The sequence below is a fragment of the Lactuca virosa genome, chromosome 2 (assembly GCF_052849685.1).
Source record: "Lactuca virosa cultivar CGN04683 chromosome 2, Lactuca_virosa_CGN04683_v6, whole genome shotgun sequence".
Lineage (NCBI taxonomy): Eukaryota > Viridiplantae > Streptophyta > Magnoliopsida > Asterales > Asteraceae > Lactuca > Lactuca virosa.
Window position 1 is genome coordinate 258,470,756 of NC_136427.1, and position 19,274 is coordinate 258,490,029.

The 19,274-nt window shown below is 34.8% G+C and overlaps 2 protein-coding genes and 1 pseudogene across 6 annotated transcripts; 1 reads left to right on the plus strand and 2 right to left on the minus strand.

The window, feature by feature from the left end:
• Positions 1 to 3,996: 3,996 nt before the first annotated feature.
• LOC145158431 (protein ELC-like pseudogene) lies at positions 3,997 to 8,652 on the minus strand (annotated as a pseudogene).
• Positions 8,653 to 8,911: 259 nt separating this feature from the next.
• On the plus strand, positions 8,912 to 11,502 carry LOC145160883 (vacuolar protein sorting-associated protein 28 homolog 2). 4 transcript variants are annotated; one of them, XM_079080261.1, is made up of 3 exons: positions 8,912 to 9,329; positions 10,211 to 10,869; positions 11,177 to 11,502. In XM_079080261.1, the coding sequence occupies exon 2, from the start codon at positions 10,229 to 10,231 to the stop codon at positions 10,856 to 10,858; it is 630 nt and encodes a 209-aa protein (XP_078936387.1). In that variant the 5' UTR covers positions 8,912 to 9,329; positions 10,211 to 10,228; the 3' UTR covers positions 10,859 to 10,869; positions 11,177 to 11,502. The 4 variants fall into 4 exon arrangements, with proteins under 4 accessions (XP_078936387.1, XP_078936386.1, XP_078936385.1 ...); XM_079080260.1 differs by having other exon boundaries at positions 10,229 to 10,869; XM_079080259.1 differs by having other exon boundaries at positions 8,912 to 9,325.
• Positions 11,503 to 12,743: 1,241 nt separating this feature from the next.
• Positions 12,744 to 15,948, minus strand: LOC145160885 (type-1 restriction enzyme mjaxp r protein (DUF668)). 2 transcript variants are annotated; one of them, XM_079080263.1, is made up of 3 exons: positions 15,816 to 15,944; positions 15,302 to 15,623; positions 12,744 to 14,783 (listed from the first exon to the last, which is right to left on the minus strand). In XM_079080263.1, the coding sequence occupies exon 3, from the start codon at positions 14,734 to 14,736 to the stop codon at positions 13,009 to 13,011; it is 1,728 nt and encodes a 575-aa protein (XP_078936389.1). In that variant the 5' UTR covers positions 14,737 to 14,783; positions 15,302 to 15,623; positions 15,816 to 15,944; the 3' UTR covers positions 12,744 to 13,008. The 2 variants fall into 2 exon arrangements, with proteins under 2 accessions (XP_078936389.1, XP_078936388.1); XM_079080262.1 differs by lacking the exon at positions 15,302 to 15,623 and having other exon boundaries at positions 15,816 to 15,948.
• Between the last annotated feature and the right edge of the window lie 3,326 nt (positions 15,949 to 19,274).

Genomic DNA, 19,274 nt, shown 5'->3' on the forward strand with positions numbered 1-19,274 from the left:
TAAAAACACATTCGTTTAAATGTCATTCTATATCTTTTAGCTAACTTTTTAGTTAGTTTTACCAAACATTATTTTTTATCAGCTAGCTTTTTAGTTAACAACTAGTTTTTTCTTACACCGAACATAGCCTTAATATTGAAGGTCTGATTAGTTTTGCTATAAGATAATAAATGATTTTTTATATTTATGTATATTTGGTTATTTATATTTTTTTACACATTCACCAATAAATTTGTATAAAACATTCAAGAAATATCATTATGTCCAATAATTAAATGTTTCATTGGTTCCGACTACTTCTCCGACAACCAATAACTTGGGAATGGAACAAATTATATATATATATATATATATATATATATATATATATATATATATATATATATATATTACCGATAAATTTGTATAAAATGTTCAAGAAATATCATTATGACTAATAATTAAATATTTCATTGGTTTCCAACGACCGATAAACTTATAAAAGCGACAAGGTTTTGCAATTTTATAAATCTAGTCATTCTTTTTATACATTTTATCAATAAACCTAGATTAATATCAAATTTAACCAATGAACTATTTCATATATCTTTAAAACACCGATTTACATATTTTATTACATCTTGAAACCACAATGAAAGTGTGTTCCAAAATTTTCTTACAAAATTCTCCCATTTTTTAAAAAAAAATTTATACAACTTTTTTACAAGCTTTTTTTCAGTATTTTCTACAAGTTTTTCTTAATATCATATTTATAATATTTGTTTTTATGCCATTTTGATAAAAAAAAAGTTTTCACAAATTAGTTTTTTTTATATAAATTCACATTTACAAATTTTTTTATTATTTAATTTCATGCATTTGATTTAGGGTTGCCTAAATAAAGTTTGTCGTCGGTTCAGTCATTCTTTTCCCATTTGTTAAGAATTGAGAATCGATTGTCCTAACCTTTTCTTTTTACAAATTCGCCATGACTTCTTTACAATTTTATTTATGCATGTTTTTATAATTTTTCTATAAAATAATGTTTAACGATTTTTTACAACTATAGGTTTTTACCATTTTGTAAAACAAATGTGTAAAAGTTTTTACAACATTATATATAAGGAAATAAATAAGTAAAAAATTATTGCTGATTTGAAATGAAATATGATTTTTTACTACTTTTCCACATGTGTGAGTACCAATTGGTACTAGGGGTGTTCACGGTCCGGTTTGAAACCGTGAAACCGGCCAAACCAGACACCGGTTTGGTTTCACGGTTTCTATTTATTTTTACGGTTTGGCTTGCGGTTTCAAACTTTCGAAACCGTAGTGAACGGTTTGGTTTGCGGTTTCAAGATTTTCAAACCGTATTAAACCAGACCGGACCGTAGGATTTGTATAAATATATGTTAGTTAATTATTTTATATATAATTGCATATAGTTTTATTATACATTAATTTTTATATATAAGTAATAAAAATTTATAACCCAGCAAGTTAATAACTTACCAGCCCAATCCTTTTTGTGTGAATCTCGTTCCCTCTAATCCAGTAAGGCAATAAGTAGCAACCCTAATCAGCACAAATACATAAATCAGAAATCGTATATTCATCACCGATCGCCTCCATACTTTCCAAGTTTTCGTTGGATGGTTTCCGTTTTGTAACGCCCGCAGATCCGGACTAGTCAATTTAGAGACAATAAGCATCAAAAATGAGTTTTTGATGGAAGATTATTTAGAAGGATTAATCTTTTCCAAGTGGTTGTATATATTACAAGGGTTCCATACATATAAAGAACGCCGAAATCCGAGTTATAACGAAGAAGTTATGACCCGTCGAAGTTTTTCGGCAAAACCGGCACGACACCGGGATACGTAAATAGTGAATTTACGATGGAGGACTTTTTAGCCTTAGAAATCTAAACAAAAGTTGTAGTATACATTAAACCGAGAACATACAAAAAAAGAACGCCCAAATCTGACTTCGTATGAGGAAACTATGAATTTTCTAAGATTTGGCATAGCAGTGCACGGCCCGAAACTCGAATTTTAGATCGAGCGGTTTTTGGCCTACGCGACCTAAATGAGAGTTGAAGAGGTTGTTCTATTCTCATCGCAGTAGTTCATTTTACATTTCTCATCACATCTCAAAGTTAATTGTTTATGCAGTAGGCATGAAAGCACTGAAGCTACAAAGCAAGATTAAGTTATGTTCCATTCTCATCCAGTCGCATCTCTAAGTCGAAATTGATAAGGAAGAATGATAGTTTCGATTTTTTTTTGTTTATACAGTAGGTAGGCCGTATGGAAGCACCAAAGCTATGAAACAGGATTATGCTCCATTCCATTCTCATCTAGTCATCTTTACGTGTTTCTTTCTTTAAAAGTTAAAATCGATCACGAAGAATGAAAGTTTCGATTTATCTTGTTTATGCAGTAGGAAGGGCCACAGGGAAGCACCGAATCTGTGAATAACGATTAATGTCCATTCCATTCTCATCTAGTCATATCTACGTGTATCTACATGTTTCTTTCTTTAAAAGTTGAAATTGATCAGGAAGAATGGAAGTTCTGATTTTTTTTGTTTGTGCAGGTCCTGAGATGGACTCAAAAGCTTATGTAATGTTTGTTTGAACAATATTTGATGTCATTTTGTTAATTTCTGTGATTTATTATTTTTAGTCTTACATGTATTGTTTAGTATAGTTGTTATCTTTTCCAAATGGTACTCAAAAATTTGAGACACTATTGTTTTAACTTTGAAATTTGAAATGCTAATCTCATTAGAATGCTAATAGGTCCATTGGACAAAGGCGTACCTACTAGTTACTAAGGTCTTCATATTCTCTTACATCAAGATTTTTATTGAATCTCATACATGAATTTTATACAGATGGAGGACCTTGTTAGCCAATGCTTTAAATGTTGTTGAAGTTGTAACTTTTGAACACTCATGTGAGTTTTTTAGTAGTTTAATCCATTTAAAGCTCCTCTAGTTCTAATACCCTTTTTAGTGTGAAATTACGCATTTAAGCTTTTCATATAGCTTAATATGAAATTCATAATTCATGCATTATGTTATGATAACTGATTATGACTTCTAGCAGACATTTTTGGTAGAAGAAAGGCTACACCAGATGCAAAAAAACTTGTTGGGTTTCAATTAATTTCATAATCCATTCGTAATGTTATGAAAATATTTCAGATGTTTCTAATAGAACAATATTTGATGTTTATATTTACTGTTTTGCACAGCTTATTAGGCTGCATGTATTGGACAATATTTGACAGATTTTAAGATTTTTTTGGCAGAATTTATTATTGTTTTGGGCATTTTTTATTTAACAATTTTTTTTTTATAAAACTAGTCTAATGGGCTAGATTGAAATGGGCCTAGAAAGCCCAAACCGTGAAACCAAATCGGAGCCAAACCGTTAGTAACGGTTCAGTTTTAATTTTTAACAGTTTGGCTTCGGTTTTCAATAAACAAAAACCGTTACTAACGGTTTGGCTTCGGTTTGACTGAAAAACCGAAAAAACCGGACCGTGAACGCCCCTAATTGGTACCAAGAATTGTTAGTTTCTTTGTAATTCGAGTTTGTTGTTTTTTGTTAAGATCTTAGTGAAGATTTTACACCTTAATGATCAATGATCGTTGATTCCTACACATGATAGATTTCTACTAGATTATTCTTCATCAAACATTGATCGATTTCTATGTATAAGGACACTGTCTACAAGATATAGATATACAACATTTGAACACACATTATGAACAACATGTAACAAGTGTTGGACATCACTATCTTCAAGGGCAAATGTCATATTAGCCCATCAAAATTGTCGTGTTTGTTTTAAAAGATTACTAAACTATTTTTTTTTTGCACATTAAGGAAACTAACTCTCATATGATCGTTTAATTCCGTCCTTTTACCGATTGTAAAAGGTTTAAAGCATATTTTTTTTGGTGACGTGGCCTCCACAGTGGTGCCTAATGATGATGTTAGGGTTTTTAGAACTTTGGGGGGGGGGGTGGTAACACGATAACCAATGTTTTCATATGAAGAGCTTTATCCAATGCATAAACTACATCTTCTATAGCAAGATCAGATGAAGTTGACTCACGCATCTGTTTTGATAAAGGATCTGATGGCTCAAAAGCTTCATCGACATTAACATTTGTTGTATTTCCCCCTGATTTTCCTTCATTCTCTCTCACCCACCCTTCTAACACGCCTGTATTCTTCAAAACCATCTGTAACTGTTGCTCTAATTTCGTATTGCATCTCTCTTAAACCTTTCAAAACATCTTCTTCTCTCTGCCTCAACACTGCTTGAGCAGTAAACATCCCTTCCATTTCAACCTCCCTCTTCTTCCTCAACGCTTCAACATCAACATGAACAGTTTCCACCAGTTTATTGATGGCATTCCACTTGGAAACCTCACCTAGATCCTTTGGGTTGATCCTAAGCATCGTGGGGGAGACGGTGACAAAATCCTTCCACTACCGGAGGCAATCCCATACGGTGATGGCGGATAAAACCTTGGTGGAATCGCTGGCCGTATAGACCCCGTTGAAATCGAACCAGAAGACGATTCATTGGAAGATACAAATGGATTGTAATTAGGGTTTGGAGAGGGTTTGTAGGGTTTGGTCGTCATTGAGAGTATAAAGGGGGGTCACTACCAACATAATGACTCAAATTACGAGCTAATTCAACCAGGTTAGAGCTTGGATAAACCCAATTTTGCAGGTGAGGGAAGGAAACCAATCTCGATGGATTAACAAAAGAGTGTTGGGCTTTGATGATCATATCAAGCGTGGGGTTCACAAAGACAAAAGGCGGATGACGAGGGTAAGTCTCCATGAGCCAGATCACGACGGGGATATTGTAGGTGACGTTCTGAAACACCATCGGAACTGTGCCGTCGAGTTTCTTCAATGAGGAGGAGAGGTTTCTTCAATGTTGATGAGATTGTAGAACGCAATCGGTTTATTTAAAACAAATTGTAACATCCCAAAAATACGGTCCAAAAATTTCATTTTTTTATTAATTAAACAAAACCATAGTTATTAAAATCATTCCATCAAAACATAAGTAATAGTATCTCATATCAAAATATCATAGTAAACATCCCAGGCTATAAACACAATGGTGTGTGCATTGAAGTCATCTCGAGCTCTTCCGCTTGCTACCGGAAGTACCTGAAACCAAAACTGAAAACTGTAAGCACGAAGCTTAGTGAGTCTCCCCAAACTACCACATACCATACACATAACATGCAACTAGGAGATACGGGCCCGCCCACACTCAATGAGATACGGGCCCCGCCCACACTCAGCTACTATGAGATACGGGCCCCGCCCACACTCAGCTAGTCATGAAAATACATACAGGTATCACACAAACAACAAGTATAACTAAGTATATAAATCTGTACCATATCAGCTATCTATGAGATACGGGCCCCACCCACACTCAGCTACTAATTGCATATACGGGTCGACCTTGGTGCCTTAGACCCGTTCCTACTGAAGGAAACTCACCTCAATGTCGTGAATAACTGAAAGTCCCTACTCCGCAACCGGCTCTACTCACACCCTATACAAAACAACCTCTTAGATAACATTCCATACTCAAAAACCCCTTCACGGGTCAACCTTGGTCAAATTCAAAGTCAAAGTCAACAATCCGAGTTGACTCAACTCGTCGATTCATCCCCCCTGAATCGCCGAGTTCCCTTGTTAATCATAGTCGCGATAGAACGAGTCAACTAGTCGAGTCCATTCACAGACTCGTTGAGTTTTACCTTGTACAGAATCGGGACAACACGACTCGACTCGTCGAGTCCCTCTCTGGACTCTCTGAGTTCCTCAGTCTGTTTGGTCCATCTTAATGGATTAATCCCCAACTCTTTAGATCTAAACTTCATACTTCTCATATACCCTGAAAATTTCCTTTTAAGGGTAAAGTTTCCAACTTTACCCGTTAATACCTTTTCTTAATGGGTTTAGCTCAAACCCTAACTCCTTAGGACCTAGATATTGGTCCACAAGCCATCCATACTCCAAACTAAAGCTTACAAACAGAGATCTAGACCCTAAACACTACATGGATACGTAAAGCTTCCACATTTCACTCCATGCATGGCCTTTTGGAGCTTAAAAGGCCAAAATGACATCCTATGGCTTGCATGGGGCTTCAATGGCCATAACGTTTGCACCTTTATGCCATGAAAGCCCTCCATGATTCCAGATCTGAAGGTATCCTCACTTGGGACGTCCATATCCCAAAGATCAAGCTTCTTGGACCAAAAACCCAATAAAGTGAAAATAAAGAGATCTAAGAAACTACCAAGCAAGTTAGAGACTTGATTACCATAAATTGATGAGAATGAAAGGAAGTATCTGGATCTACTATATTCTCCTTGAATCCTCTAGCTTCTTCTTCTTCCACAAGTAGGAACCAAGCGTTACACAAATTAAGATAAATGTACTACACGTGGCCATTTCATTAAATGGCATGGCACCGACATTTTCCTTCGTGGCATGTATATTACATTTGAACCCGGTTTCAGGTAACATAACAGTATTTTAAAACAGGGAAATGTAAGTTCATTCCCTTAATGTGCAAAAAAAATAGTTTATTGACCTTTTAAAACAAGCACGATAAGTTTGATGGGCTAATACGACATTTGCCCTATCATCAATTATATGTATACCATATTTTAAGTCATGATGTTGCAAAGATAAACTAATATTATATTCGAGGACATATATAAGGTGTGATTTGAAACATTTAGCATGATATTTTGAGTTTTGTCATTGATTGTTTGTCATGACTCTTCGTCATAAAGACATGAAGAAAAAAATTGTTCAATGAACACATTTTGAGTGACAACAAATTATTTGAAATGTTTTGAATATTAATGTGAGACTTTGAGTAGTCTCCAGGGTTGCTGATAGGGATGTCAAAAACTTCTGTGGGATTCGGGGGTGATGAAGGTATTCGAGGGCGGGATCGGGGGCTATGTAAACGGGGGATTCGGGGGCGGGGGCAATAACTGATTTCGGGGGCAGGGGTGGGGGCAGCTATGTCCGGTCCTGTTTGGTCCCGTGACATCCCTAGTTGCTGATAACCTATAGTTCTTTATTTGTGTTGTGTTGTGTGTGGTAATTTGGGGAACTCACTAAGCTTTGTACTTACAATTTTTTGTTTAAATGTTTTCAGGTTTTCTTATATTAAAGGAGGGGCACGACTCGATTGCATCGCATCAATGGGAGACTTGTGCACATGATAACTTTTGACGATACTCTGATAAATGTTTTAAGATTAAATGGTCCTATCTAAGATTTTGTAGTTGTGATTTGAATAAACACTTAAATTTTTAATTGAAATTTGCGGTGTTACACAAAGTAAATAGCTCGATCGATTAGGTTAACCGGAATGTACACAATTCGAAAGTCGACGCACATCACTGCTAAATATAGAAAAATTCTTGTATTTATATATGTATGTATGTACGAAAGTAAAAAATATATAAAAACCATGGAAGTCGGGTTCGATCAGCGGTCGAATCGAAAACCGAGGACAAGTACAGTTTAACTAAAAGATTGGTTTTTAAAACATTAGTAAAAAGTTATTTTGATGTGTTCATTCAATTTCATAGTAGCCACCACGAAATATGTTTGAGGAATGTATGACTATATATGGTCCCCCAAATTTCATAGCACCACAAAATGAATAACTCCATCAGGTCATCCGATATACCCACCACTAACCATTATAGTGGTGGGTGACACCTCATCACCACATCCTATCACTAAAACCATGAGATATTTATCATTAAGGCTTGGGGGAGTGGTTGCGGTCTCTACCGCAGTCTCCTTCCACCTCAGCATGAACACCGCCCCTCCACTGCGGTTTGGGTGCGGTGGAGGCCGCACTGCGGTAGTCCATGGCCGCACTCCCTTTTCTTTTTCTTCTCTTTTACTTGCTCTCTCTCTCTCTCTTCTCTCAACCAATCATCTTCTTTCTTTTCTTTTTTCTTGTCTCTCTCCTAACCTTTTTCTCACTCCCCCATTGCAGTTTCTAGTTGATGAAATAAGAAAAAATCTGAGTTGGCGTCTACGTGGCATAGGAGGGAGTGCGGTTTCGGTGGCACCACTCCCTCCAGCCTAACACACCACTCCACATCATTTTTTAATTAAATTTAATTCAAAAATACAACAATTTTTTTTAAATTAGTTTTTCATTCAATAAAAAACGACATTACATTAATTTTAAAAAACAACAATTCAAAATAAAATTGAATAAAACATAAAAAAAATCAAATACAAACACCTACCCTTAAACTTATTTTTTTAAACAACGGTTTGTCATTTTAGGGTTGTGTCTTCATATTGATCCATGACTATACCAGATTAACCTAATCGACATCACTTTCGTGTACATTGTTTATAACAAAGTTGTAAGTTCCATCGAGCTCGCAACATTTTACCCTCATATCGCCCCACTTCGAACATATTTTATCAAAATTTCGATTTGTACAACCCATTAAACCATAGAAAACGCTTGAAACTTTTCCCCAAAAATCTCTAGAGATTAGATTATCTCCTTCTTCTGAAACCGACATTGATGTTTGTGTTAACTTCTCTTCTTTCATTTTCTACCAATTCATCCTTTTTGGGAGCCATGGTTTTTGAATTTTAGAACACTACAAATGTGTGAATGTAAATAAAATGAGAGAAGAATTATATGAAAAATAAAATGGTTTGTAATAGTATTTATATAGGTAAAAATTAAATAAAAAAACCCAAAGTAATCGTTAGAACGGTCAAGACATGAGTCAAAAAACAAAGAGTTTTGATTGTTTGCGGTCCATCGTTATCTACACCATATTGGACAACGACAACTAGCCAAAATGAGACATCGGGATCGTGTTTGTGGTCGTGTTGCCACCTACCACTGATTCGTCCGTGATCTGTATACTCTTACAATGATATATTGACATTCAGCCAAATTTCCCAATCCTAGCGCATCACAAATGACTAAAAAGACTATCAACCAAGTATATCAATTATTGATGCCATAAACCGTGTTCTATAAAACGTTGTCACCCACAAACTATAAAATCTCGACGAATTTCGGCAAAATTAGAATTCAGAATTGCGTTACGTGACTTGTTGAAGTGACAAACCTATAAAATTAGATTCCATCTTCGAAGTCTACGTTTCACCATTGATAAATCATACAAGGGTGCGTCGAAGGAGCTGAATTACATTCTTAAGAAAAGACCCGTTCGCCGGTCGCCTCATCTTTCTCCGTCCTTCATTCAGGTAGGTAACATCTCTGTCTTTCTCCTTCGATTTGTATAAGGCCGTCCTTCATCGTTGATTTTTGAACTTCGTTCGATGATGAAAAACTGCATAAGGTCAATGATAAACCCTAGTTTCATGTGTGATTCGCTGATGATTTTTGACCACTCTATAACCCTAGTTCCATCTAAGATTTGGGGTGATCTTTTTGGCTGACAACTTCAAACTGCTCTGCCCGTTCACTCAATCCCACCTTCTGTTTTCAATCGGGAACTTGAAATCTCATTCACCTCAATTTTCTCTCTGCAAAGTTTTTAGGTTCCAGTTGGAATTAAGAATCAGTAGTCTCTTTGTATCTCTTATGTTAGTTGTTTACGAAGATGCTCGTGAGGAATTTGCTTCATTATGCTTTCTCATCCACGTTTCTTTTTGTTCAGTTTTTTTACCCCTTTTGGTGAGAATTCTGCATATTCATCACTCTCTTTTGGCATTCAATATAATTTATGTTTCAGAATCATTGTTCAAATTTGGACACTGGTATTCTTGTTTGAGCCATATATTTCCTTGTACTTTACATGCTTCCACTTTATTTTACATTCATATTTAGATCAGCTGCTGTGAAACCATGATACTGGTGTTGTGTTTTTGTTTTTTGGAGCTCTTTTATTGATTATTAAATGTTAGAAATGGTTTATCTAACATTATCTTGAGCATTATGTCTCTATTTCCTCTGAATTAAGTTCCTTATGCTAGTTGGCAAATCATGATGAACATTAGAGAATTCAACCTTACTCAGTTTTAAGCTTAAGTAACCTTCAAGTAAAAAAGTTCAGTTACATTGTTCCTTTTTCACTTATTCATATGAAGTTTGCCTACTTTTCCAATATATTTCTAATTTCAAATCAGTTAAATCATTTTCCATAGATGGAAGTGAAACTATGGAATGACAAACGTGAGAGAGAAATGTACGAAAATTTTGCTGAACTTTATGCAATCATCAAAGCCACAGAAAAACTCGAAAAAGCATACGTTCGCGATATAATCCCGTCAACCGAATACGAACTCGAATGCCAAAAACTCATTGCACATTTCAAAACACTTTCATCAACACTAAAAGACACCGTACCCAGTATCGAAAGATTCCACAATACTTACAAAATGGACTGCCCTGCCGCCATGAACCGCCTCATAACCTCCGGCGTCCCCGCCACGGTGGAGCACAGGGCGGCAACCACCGCCTCCAGTGGAACCTCGGCTGCTTTTGTGGCGGAATGTGTGCAGAATTTTATCACTGCGATGGATTCTTTGAAGTTGAATATGGTGGCTGTTGATCAAGTTTTTCCTCTGCTTTCTGATTTGTCGGGGTCGTTGAACAAATTGTCGATTTTGCCCCCGGATTTTGAAGGGAAGGTTAAGATGAAGGAGTGGCTTGGGAGGTTGGCCAAAATGGGGGCGGCTGATGAGTTGACTGAACAGCAGTCCAGGCAACTGCATTTTGACTTGGAGTCTTCCTATAATTCTTTCATGGCTGCATTGCCTACTGATGGGACATGATTTTCACTCATGTAACTTTCTAAATCCTTTGTTTTTTATTATTCTATAATATATTTGGTGGTTTGAAAAATGAAATTGCAGGAATTACCAGTGTACTTCACTCTTTTTACCAATGTACTTTCTTTTTTACCCATGAGTAAAAAATAAAGTACATTGCTATTATGGGTATAAAATATAAGTACATTGCCTATATTGATAAAAAGAGTAGTCAATTGCTATTCCTTGCAATTTGCCCTTTTAATTTGAAGTCATTAAGACAGATCATTTAATTATCACAATAAATAATTAGAAAAACTCACAATTTTTTCATGGCAATAGGTGCATGAAGTCTAGTGTGAATTTGGAAGACTTGGGACTAGAAGCTTAATTTAGTTGTGTTTGTAAGTATTCTTTTAGTGTATATAGAACCATATAATATAATGTGTTTGTTTTCCTGCTCTTTTTTTTTATCCAAGGATGTTTTTGAATCCGTTTGTTTGTAAGGTAAGATGTTTTGTAAATTGTTGAAGATTTGTAACATCGTTTGATGTTAAATTTAGTATTTAATCAGCAGGGGGAAGCTTAGGGTAAAGATTATGGACCTGTCTTTTCGTGTAACTACATATAAAAGTTATACAAATTCTGAACAAAGTGTTATTACTTTACTTTATAAATACATAATGGTAGTTGGTTAAAACTTTCTATGTTTATGTTTAATTTCGACTTAATAGACTTAACATGGATGATTTAGTTGGTATATAAATACCAAGTGTCTTAAAAAAAGACATGACAAACCACATCTTTTTATTTAAGAACAAATCATACTTTTTTTTACAATTGTGTGTTAACTTACAATGGGGGAAAAAATATTTGGATCTATGCAGTACCAATATACGATAAAACTAAAAATCTCACTTTTGGTTACCCATTCAAGTTATAAAAGTTAGTTACCCATACAAATTATTATCCCTAAACAACCCCACCTTTAAAACGTTATAAAACTGAAAAGTGCACCCTTTTGAGGAATGGGCCCTGCATTAATTTTGATACCCCTACTCCCAGATAAAGGCAGGAGTGTGATAATTATTTAATAATAACAACAAAAAGTAATAGAAATGAAAAGTTATATGAACTAAAGTATAAATGAAAAATAAATAGGTAAAAAGTGTAAGAAACATGTCACATGAGTACTTTGCAACTTGGTCTTTTTCCAACACTACCTCGTATATAAAAATATAAATACTATTACATAATTTAGTAATAAGGCTAATCATAAAATTTACTAAGTTTGATTAAAAAAATCAACCATTACAAAAGGGACATTTGTAATTTGGAATAATTAGCCCACACTAACACTAATATTGCAAGTTCATTTCGGGTTGGGCTGGTGGTCGAGCCCAAGCGTGTCCACAAAACTGCTACGTGTACAGTCACTATGATGGTTATTTGATCTATTGTTTCTTTAATTGGAATTTTGAGGTGAAGTGTTAGGTTGAGAATAGTCGGATACGAGGTATAATCCGAATGGGTTCCTGAAACATGACGATATTGAGAGGGATGTTATTTTTCGTGAAGCCGATCTTCGAGAAACGATGGAAGCGGGTCCTTATGGCAATTTTGTCAAACTTATGTGGAAGACAGTTGATATGTGTAGTCTGTGTATTTAATAAACTAAAGTAAATGGAATAAAAGAATACGAAAAACAATGAAAAAACTCAGTCAGAGCTTGTAACCAAAAAGTAAAAATGTTTGTTGACGAAAAAGATTTCACCATATGAAATAAGCGATTTCAAAAACTTATTCACCCAAAAAGCTTTTGAAAAGACTCTTCATTACTTTCAGTATTCAAGAACTTGTAACTTGTACAAAAAAAAAAAAAAAAAAAAAAAAAAAAAAAAAAAAAAGCTTTGATAGTTTGAAATCTCACTCGAAACATTTTATAATTTATAAGGAGAACTCTTATAGGGTAGGGTAATAAATCCACATCATTAAAATTGTTTTCACCATTAGCTATACATCTACAATCAGGCATCCATCCATCCATCATCAATTCCAAATTCCATGCCAAAACCTCAACACGCTCATTCATCAACATGCAATTGCCTTGAGGAAACAGAGCATCTTGAAACACCCTTTATCATTGATATGAAGCTCAACACGCTGCTTCCTAATTAACTCACTGAGTTCACAACAGACTCATCAATCAACCCACCACTCTCACATTCCATCATAGCTTTTGCATTCACTTCTCTCCCAAACCTCCATATATAATTCAACCCAACAAGAAGCTCAGTAATCGTCAATTCCGTCTTTTCCTGATTCGCATAATGAAGAGTCTGTACAAGAAGCATATTCGTCTTGGAAAGCAGATTCTGGTGTTCAAAACTCCTTTCCGATTGCCATCTTATCATGTTATGCGCAAGCGGAGACAACCATTCCAGAGTTCCCGATATCGCCTCATTCCATTCCTCCGCAAGACCCATATCGTATTCCGACGACGCCAAGCTCTTGGCATACGGTTTTAACCTCACTCTAAGAGCACTCCTAACATTTTTTGGCAACATATTATACAAATCATCTCTCGCATCATGACCAATCAAATGAGGGGAAGCCACAAGTTTCTCAAGAACAATAATAACATTAGCATAATGCAAAGCTAAAGCAGCAGCACCAAGTGTTTCTGGTGGAGCTTCAAAGACTTTGTGTTTGGGGCCACAGTTTGGTAATTGGGATTCCATTTCAGATTCTTTGATTGTTTGTGGGGTCGTGGAACAGGTGGCATTTGGATTTATATAACAGTGCTTCACCGGAGAACCGTTTCCGGCGAGCATACAGCCTTTGAAAGGTCCGGTGGTGCTGAAACGATGTGGTGTAGGGCTCTTTCCATTCCATAGTTTGATTCCGGTTTTAGACATGCGAGCAAGCGGGCCGGATTTTGATGTCGACTTTATAGGACCGGAATAAGTTATGTTTTTGCGCTTGATGGGACCGGAAACCGTGGTTGAATTCCCAAGTGGACCGGAATAGAAATTGTTTGGATTGTTGGTTCTTGATATCGGGCCGGATCTTGATATTATGCTTCCTAAGGTGATGCGATTCTCAGATGGGTGAATGGAAGATTGAAGTAATGTGGATACTGATTGACTTCTATACATATGATCGGAAACGGAATCGGAATCGGAATCAGATTCCAGAGGTAACACGTGGTTTATTCCGAAAACAAACCCGATTCGATTGAAGATAGTGAAGATGGATCTTGCGAGAAGGACAACCACATAGTCATGACTCCTGTTCCATAAAGATAACTCTTTTAGTCGTTTGACTTCTTGCTGTTTCCATGCTAATTTCTTCATATATTCCACCAAAGTTATGCTATCTTGTTCTTCATTGCTCTTCATTCTCCTTGAAATTTGTTCAAGCTCTGTGAGGGTTTCCATTTCTTGATACAAATTTGCGTTGATTAAAATAAACTTCTCCATCTTTTTGACTTTCTTGTTCATCTTTTTCCAGGTCAACTGCCACTGGTACTGGTCAACACCTAACTTGATTAAATCATCGTATGCACGCTCGAAGCATTTTAAAAGAGGATCATTGCATCTTTCTGCAAGCCGTGTGACTACTCTTGCAACACAGTCCAAATTATGTAGCATTTCTGCACATATCAAATCTACTATGTAATCATCGTTTTCTGATACAAGTTTCTTGATACCCACTGAGTTATTGATTTCTTCCCTTAATTTTGCAACTTGTTTATCACTAAGAGAATGCCATTGATGAACTAGCTTTGATAGTAAGCTTGCTACTTCAAAAGCTAATACTCGAATCTGGACCTTTTCTTGACCATGGTCGTGTTTTCTTGAAGACTTTAGTAGACCACGAAACCATGATTCAATCACCATCACTTACTTGAAGCAGATGAGCCCACCAGCAACCAGTTCTCTTAATTCTGAATTTAAAATGAAAAGATAATCATACAACAAGATAGTGATTAAAGTGTAATCGAATATAACTACTTTGAGAAGTGGAAAAGTCAAACAAAGATTCTCCCATTTCTGGAATGGAATGACAATGACTTGACTTGTTTCCATTACAAATATCACGATTGATCCTCCCTTTTTTCATAGAAAAGTTACATCAAACGATTTATGCCAAAGATGGTAATACGATGAATAAGATTTATAGCATTCATTTACAATCACAGTAAACATCTAAAACAAACTATCGCATGCGTTGATTGATTAAACATGGCCTACTTGCCCAACCACCAGCAAAAATTAACCCTACTGCATCCTGAAAGCAGATTTCAGAGGCAAAATCAAAACAAAATTTGCAAACTGATCTCAATGTTTCCCCCACTGTGAGTCTATGATGGTGGTTTGAACACTCCAATTCCTTCCGGAAATCGGAGGTTAATAGTAGATCAGCTTGATTTTGAGCTAAATCGATATTAAATCTGATTCTAACCTGCTAAACGCTACCTAATTCTACATTTTGGAAAGCCGATTCCGTGAAACAGAATCAAATTGAAGTGAAATTCTCTAAATTCGATCAAAACGAACTCCAATCTCGACTCTAACGTCTCAAAGACTGCCTACAGTATTGTTTGGAACTCCGATTTCGTGACTCCGAGCCGAAATTCAATCAGAATCAGTTTCATCTTTCAACTAAACGAACTTCCGTTCTGATTCTAAGCTTCGAAACGTACAATCGAGCTCAAATCCAAGCAAAATCAGTTCAGGTTCGGACTAACCAAACTCCGATTTAGAATCTACACTCCCAAACGCAACTGACATCAACAACAGACTAAATCAAACCACTAGAAGCAGTAAATCAACATAAAAATCAAACCCTAGACCACCAATTCAAAGAGGTAATACACACAGGTATAAAGTAAGCTGAAATAAAACATCATGAAATATCGAAGAATCAAGTGGGAATCCATTTGCCAGAAGAATAAAGGAGGAGAAAGAATACCCACCGATTCTATCAGTAGAAGAAGAGTGGAATCTTCATAGCACCAACTTCAAGGTCTTGATATGAGAGAGAGAGAGAGAGAGAGAGAGAGAACATATGATGGACACAGTAGTCACATGGTCGAGAAACCGAGTGAACTTGAAAAGGAGAAGTATAATTGAAAAGAATTTGCTTTGTGCCCTTTTTGATTTGTCAAGTGTGCTTTTTATGCCCTAACGAATTGATTTACCTTAAAAAGTCCCTTGCTTTTCTTGAATTATGTCTTTATTCTTTATAGTTCGAAATAAAACACAATATACAATTTAAAAAAAAGGTATGCATTATTCATACATTTATAGTTAAGGGCTTAGGCCCTAATTTTAAAGTGCCCCCAGTTTTTAAAATCATTGATAGTATGTAGCCTCTTACACACAATCAACAAGACCAATAATATGCACGATTGGCGCCACAATCAACAAGGGAAACCGGCCACAATTCAATTTCCACAAAATGCTATCGATTTGCACAGCCTTTGTTCTATTGTTCTTCCTTAAATCCCTTCTCTATTCTTCCTTCTTCATTCTCTAATTCTCAATTTCGTTTGTCTAATTTAATCGGTGCCTCGGCGGTAGACTACACACTGAAACGCAGCCAACACCCAACAACCTTCCGCGGTTCTGCCTTCTGGCCCTTCTTTGATTATAAATTTCTCAACATCTCTATTGGTATTGCTTAACTCTTCAGAATTTAGGTTTATTTTTATGAAATAATTATTTTTTTGATTGTATATTCTACTTTTTGAATCATCTTTTTGTTATTAGAACTTTATTGAGTGTACTTTAGATTTTGTTATTGGTGCATGCTAATTCTTATGTTCTTTTTTATCTTTTTTTATTACAGAATATAGATTATATTATAGAATCAAGGTCTCAGGTTCCATTAATCTATAATCTGGTTACATAACAGGCCAACAAGGAACGAATTTGAGTTTTCACTCTTGAATATTTCATTATCTTTTATTCTCAAGCATTTCATTATATAATCTATTACTTCTAGTTTATGATCGTTCATTTATAGTTGTTTTGGTGATTGTTATTATTAATCAAATAGTAAAGGCCAAAGGGCTTCAAAATTTTAGTTCGATTAGAACCCCCAAATTGGTTGAGCCGTCCCTATTCACGAGTATATTATTATTATTATTATATATATATATATATATATATATATATATATATTAAAGTTGTGGAAGAAATGAATAGTAAACTTGGGATTTGGAAGAATTGATCCCTGTATTATTGTTGGAAGTTAGGAATATTAAATTTGGATGGTTTTTGGCAACTTTGGTCATTATTCTTTACCCATTTTGACACTTTTGGTCCTTGCAATCAATATTTTTATACTTTTTTGGAACCTTTTAATATTTAAAGTTTGGCCACAAAACTTTAACGGTTTGACAACTTTGATCCCTTTTCTAAAAAGTTGCTAATTCCTACCCCTTTAATTCTTTAGCCATTTTCACACTTCTGGTCCTTGCAGTCAAAACTTTTACATTTTTTGTCCGGGGCAAAGCCCGGACTTTTCATCCTTGCACTTTCTATGTCTGTCATATTTATCAATTCGGAAACAACATTAAAAGCTTCTGGCCCCCGCGTAGCGGGGTAACCTTTCTAGTTTTTATTATTTTTGTTTTCCATTATTAATATATCTATTTGACCATATAAAATAATTTATTTTTAGTTGCTACAAATTCATTTAACATTTTATTTCTATTCATTCAGTTTTTTTTGCATGTCAACATATATTTGAATCTCGATGTTAGTATGTATATAGGTATGTGTGTAAATGATTTATATGAGTTGTAGTTCACAATTCCTTTTAAATATGGTTTTAAAATTGTGAGTAACTGTTCAAACATTTGTTTTGCATCTAAAATATTGTGTAATAAATGACAGTATTAAACTATTATAACAATAAGAGGAAGCTATATTTGTTTTGCATTTGAACCTACGAGTAATATATATTGTTGATAGCATCAAAAAAGTTGTTTATTTTGCATATCTTGTTTTCAGGTATATAATTTGACTGACCTATTGTTATGAAAATAAATATATATTTTTAAAGGTCATAAGTTACTCTTGAAAATGACTTAGAGGAATCATTTACAATGACCAAATAAACAAATCTAAAAAGAATTTATAATGATAATGTATGAAACTAAACTAAAATTGAAGACAGTTTTGGTAAAACTTGGAAGTATAGGGATGTAAATGAAACCTGAGAGAAATAAAATAATAAATGGTGGTATACTTCAACTAAAATAATAAATGCAAATGAGATACAAACACAAAAACACCTCACTATCGTGTAAAGGACCACACGGAGACCTTACTAACATTTAGTACCATTTTAACCTTCCACGACGGCGCTACACGTCACCCCGACGGGACAAAACCATACCCTGCCCCACCCAAACCTACCGCCACCGGAATTTGGCGCAGCCCATCTTTTTATTTATGTCCCTTTCACCGGATTCCCCCAAACACCCAGCAAAATTCACATTTTCACGGCTTCAAGACCTTTTTCTCATTGGTGGGTCCATTGTATTATTATTATTTTTTATTATTTTATTTAACTGCCAAGACCCCTAAAAAATTGTAACAAATTATAAAAGAAATAACAAAAATCGATTTATGTAATAATTTGATTTTGAGTTTTGCATCTTATTATAAATCCAATTAAACGATCGAGATACTACCTTATAAAAATATTTGTTTCAAGTTTTTCGCCTGAAAAAGTAAAAAATTTCCAAATTTTAAGGTGGTATTTGGTTAATGAATGAAATCTTTCAAAATTTAGATAATGTGTTTGACTAAGGAGTTCTGAATTTTTAAGATGTCTGAATTTCTAAGAGGGTCTGAATTTTTAAGATCTGAATTTTTAAGATGTCTGAATTTCTAAGAGGGTCTGAAGAGTTCTGAATTTTTAAGATCTGAATTTTTAAGATGTCTGAATTTCTAAGAGGGTCTGAATTTTTAAGATCTGAATTTTTAAGATGTCTGAATTTCTAAGAGGGTCTGAATTTTTAAGATCGGAACTTTTAACATGTTTGGATTAAACCTCTGAATTTTAGTCTGAATGATAAAGATGACAATTTTACCCTTCTGTAGTCATGTGTTGTGCTAATGATAAATACATAATTGATAAAAATTACAAGTGATCATACAATAACCAAATTAAACATAAATTCTTTCAAATTCACTTCTTTCAATCTATTGAAACATAAACATCATACAATATAACCAAATTATACATAAATTCTTCCAAATTCACTTCTTTCAATCCATGAAAACACAAACATCATACAATAACAAAAAAAACACCACCACTAATAAACACCACCACCAATCTCATATGTCTTGAACCCAAATGTCTTGGAATTTTTGAACCAGAGACCTACTTCCTGCACACTTAAGAAACAACCAAA